The 3,342-nt window shown below is 38.5% G+C and overlaps 1 protein-coding gene across 1 annotated transcript in view; it reads right to left on the bottom strand.

The window, feature by feature from the left end:
• The window catches only part of ntsr1 (neurotensin receptor 1 (high affinity)), a 37,811-nt gene that overhangs the window by 3,708 nt on the left and 30,761 nt on the right, over nucleotides 1–3,342 (bottom strand). Inside the window, exon 3 of the mRNA XM_035657492.1 lies at nucleotides 2,815–2,818. Coding sequence (XP_035513385.1) covers nucleotides 2,815–2,818 — 4 coding nt within the window. The remainder of the gene's footprint in view (nucleotides 1–2,814; nucleotides 2,819–3,342) is intronic.

The raw sequence follows: 3,342 nt of genomic DNA, 5'->3' as shown, positions 1-3,342 counted from the left end.
ACAGATGGCCAGTCCGCCCCTGACAGTAGCTCAGAATGGACAAACCAAACACTCTAGATAGGGCCTTTTGTGTTTTTTGCAAGTTTCTAGGCCACAGGTTCTCCTACATGCTTGGAAGGGGAGGGTGAGTGGAGGGGTTATCAGTTGGTTGCAACATCGCCGCTGGATGCCACCAGAATTATCCCCAGAATTCAAAGCAACGAAGTACACAGCGGAAAACTGGCATAATGTACGCCTCGATGGTCCTCCCACTGCGGGGCTATTCTGAGAACAATATCTTAGCTCACATGTGTGTTGCTATTTTGGGGCCTGGTCAAATCTCAGACATTACAAGAACCTCTTCTGGTTTATCTTTGAAAGGGGAATTTATCACTGCATGATAAGCCAGCCACACAACAGAGACCAAACAGATAGATAATGCCAATTTGTATGACTCTCAGGAGAGATTACACAGTTTCTTTTCATCTCTTGTGGTGAGATTCTTTACAGGTGGTGAGTAACAGATTAGGTATCCTACAGACAACACTTTGGGTGCAGTCAAGAAACACTCTTGGCCCACAATGTGGCCAGCACTTAGCAATGATTGGTTTCTGTTCTGTGGTGGATGTACGGATGTGCAATATTCGCTGAAATGTCAACATATCTTAAAATGATAAATCCACTAGTATGAAAAAAAACACCCAATTAACGCACCTTTGGCGGCTCACCTATGACATGTCACAATGTGTGCCACCAAACAGAACCATCCTGGCTGCAGATGGATAAGGACAAGGACGAAGTTGGCCAACAGATCTTTGGAATAAGCTGCACTGTTTTCATAGCTGAATTCACAGTTTCTTGATTGCTAAGACACGCTTTATGAGACTGGAATCCACTTGATCCTCACCATCACTTTCTTAGCACAGCAAGTTTTCTCTTGCAAATGTTAAACCTTTGCAAAACGTTTTTCAACCACAGATCTCACAGTAAGACCCAGGACTCTGTTGGATTAACTGTTAAACAAAAGAAAAACCTCTATTTACAGCTGATAGAATTTACTCGCAAAATTATTCATCTCTAATGCACCTGTCCTTTGCACAACTCTTCAATCAGCAATCATTCCTCATCCATCTATAAAAGCTCGGTGCATTTGCAAGCATGGATCAAAGACTAAAGCCACGTACAATGAGGAGCGTAAAAGGCCATGGTAGAGGGGCATGGAAAAATCAGATGCATGGATTTGATGGAAATCTGATCTGATGAAAATATGCTTATTCACTTTCTTGCCGAGAGCTATCAGCTAAATTGTGTGACAATATATGCGACAATAACACTAGACAATAAGACAAGAATTCACTGTGCCCGGTCAAGAAAAAAAATAAAATAAAGTACATAATGCATTAGATAATGGACTTTAGAATGGCTGGTAGGGGAATTTTGTTCATTGTGGGTGGTTTCCCTTTGCTTCCAGTCTGTATGCTATGCTAAGACAGCTGTAACTTCATATTCAGAGGATATTCATCTAACTCCTAGCAAGAAAGCAAATACATTTTCATTTTCCAAACTGTTCTTTTAGAAAATATAATTAAATGGTCTAACATTAAATGTTCTTTAAGTTTGTTGCCTGGAAATTCTCGTTTTTCTCATTGTTACAGTGTGTGTCATTAACAATCTCAGTGGCTTGGGGTTGTTGGTGGTGATTAGATTCAGAAAATGTCCCACCGGTTAACACCTGAAATCATTTGATTTGGACAAATGAAGACAGCATTCAGGGTGTCGGTCAGGTGGGATGTGACACAACAACTTACTGACGCATTTTAAGATTTAGGCTGATAAACGTTCTGTATCTTTTGATTTTGCCACCTGGACTTAATGGAATATGATAAACCTTTAAGAGGAACAGGAAGACGTCTTAAGGCATGCAAAGGTTGGTGTGCGTTTATATACAGTATCAATCAGAACTCCCTTCCACAGTTGATGTTGGTGCTCTGTGGTTAATGTAAATTAAATTGTCATGTTGATGCAAAAGATTTAAGACGATTTACAAAAAGGATGTCAAATATATTAAGAGGATTTGATTAAACTAATAAAGTTAATGTTACTTGGGAAATAAATGTATTGATCATTCTGCAACTAAACTACAAACAAAATAAAAATTGACATGGAAGCAATATTAATTTTCCTTCATATTCTTCGTTCTGTTTTTGCCAGTATTGAAACAGGTCTTAAATTCCATTCGTAATGGTCTTAAGGAAAAAGGTCTTAAATTGAACCTGTTGAAACCTGCAGAGCCCTGAATATAGGTGAAACAGCTGGATAAACAAAAGGCTCATTATGACAAACAGGGTTTTGAATTGGGATTCATTCAAATTGATATCATTATGACACACACACACACACCTAATTAAGTTAAAGGAGGACAGGGAGAGGGAAAATGGAGGGATTCATCTCTGCCCCATTCTGGTCAGCATCTTTGTCAACCTTCAGAATTACTGATCAGATATGTGCGCACATTACAAGAAAATGAGTCCATCATACTGGTTTATCTGTTGCATCACTGTCCGAAGTCAGTATAGATAATGTAAAAACTTATTTTTCCATTAAAAGGCCTGGCATGGCAACGATCTGCTGTAATAGGCAGTATTAGAGACAAAACTGGACCCATATGGCCCCTACGTTCACCTTGATCCAATAAACCTTTAAATTCAATCAGTGATATGATGACATAGGTCAGAACAATGAAATGGGAATCATTATAGGAAGACATTACTTGTTTTATTACAAATCACTAATGAAATGCCACAAATGTCAAGCAGAGATGTGTTAAATATTCACATCCCTGGATTACACAAGAGATCTGAGAAAAACTACGTACAAGGAACTCCTATAGTTAAAAAGACACCGGGAAACATGAATATTTGTATTACCAAATATAGAACACAACATACATTAAAGATAAAGTTATTTTACAAAGAATCAGTTAATATATAGAGAGTGTGCTAGCTTAATACTCAGGTAGGCTGATGATGTCACAGATAATGAATGAAACATCCTGTTCAGGACTTGAACAAAGACAATACTAACAAATGGTAAATGGACCTGTACTTGTATAGCGCCTTTCTAGTTTCGACCACTCAAGTGCTTTTCACTACATGCCACATTCACCCTTTCACACCCTTCAATCAGTTGATTGGCAAGCCATCAAACTGGAACACAACATTCATTGTTCATTACTCCTAGCAGAGTGGCGGAGAAAGAGCTAGGTTATTCATTTCGAAAACTGTTACTTCTCTGAAAATATGTCTAGTGAAATGACCACCAAGAGGTCTGATTACCAATATGTCTTAGTGATATTATCATGCG

This window comes from Morone saxatilis, unplaced genomic scaffold, assembly GCF_004916995.1.
Source record: "Morone saxatilis isolate NCDOM2014 unplaced genomic scaffold, NCSU_SB_2.0 Contig15, whole genome shotgun sequence".
Classification (NCBI taxonomy): domain Eukaryota; kingdom Metazoa; phylum Chordata; class Actinopteri; family Moronidae; genus Morone; species Morone saxatilis.
The sequence above is the reverse complement of the archived record's forward strand: the minus strand, read 5'-3'. Positions and strand labels throughout refer to the sequence as shown.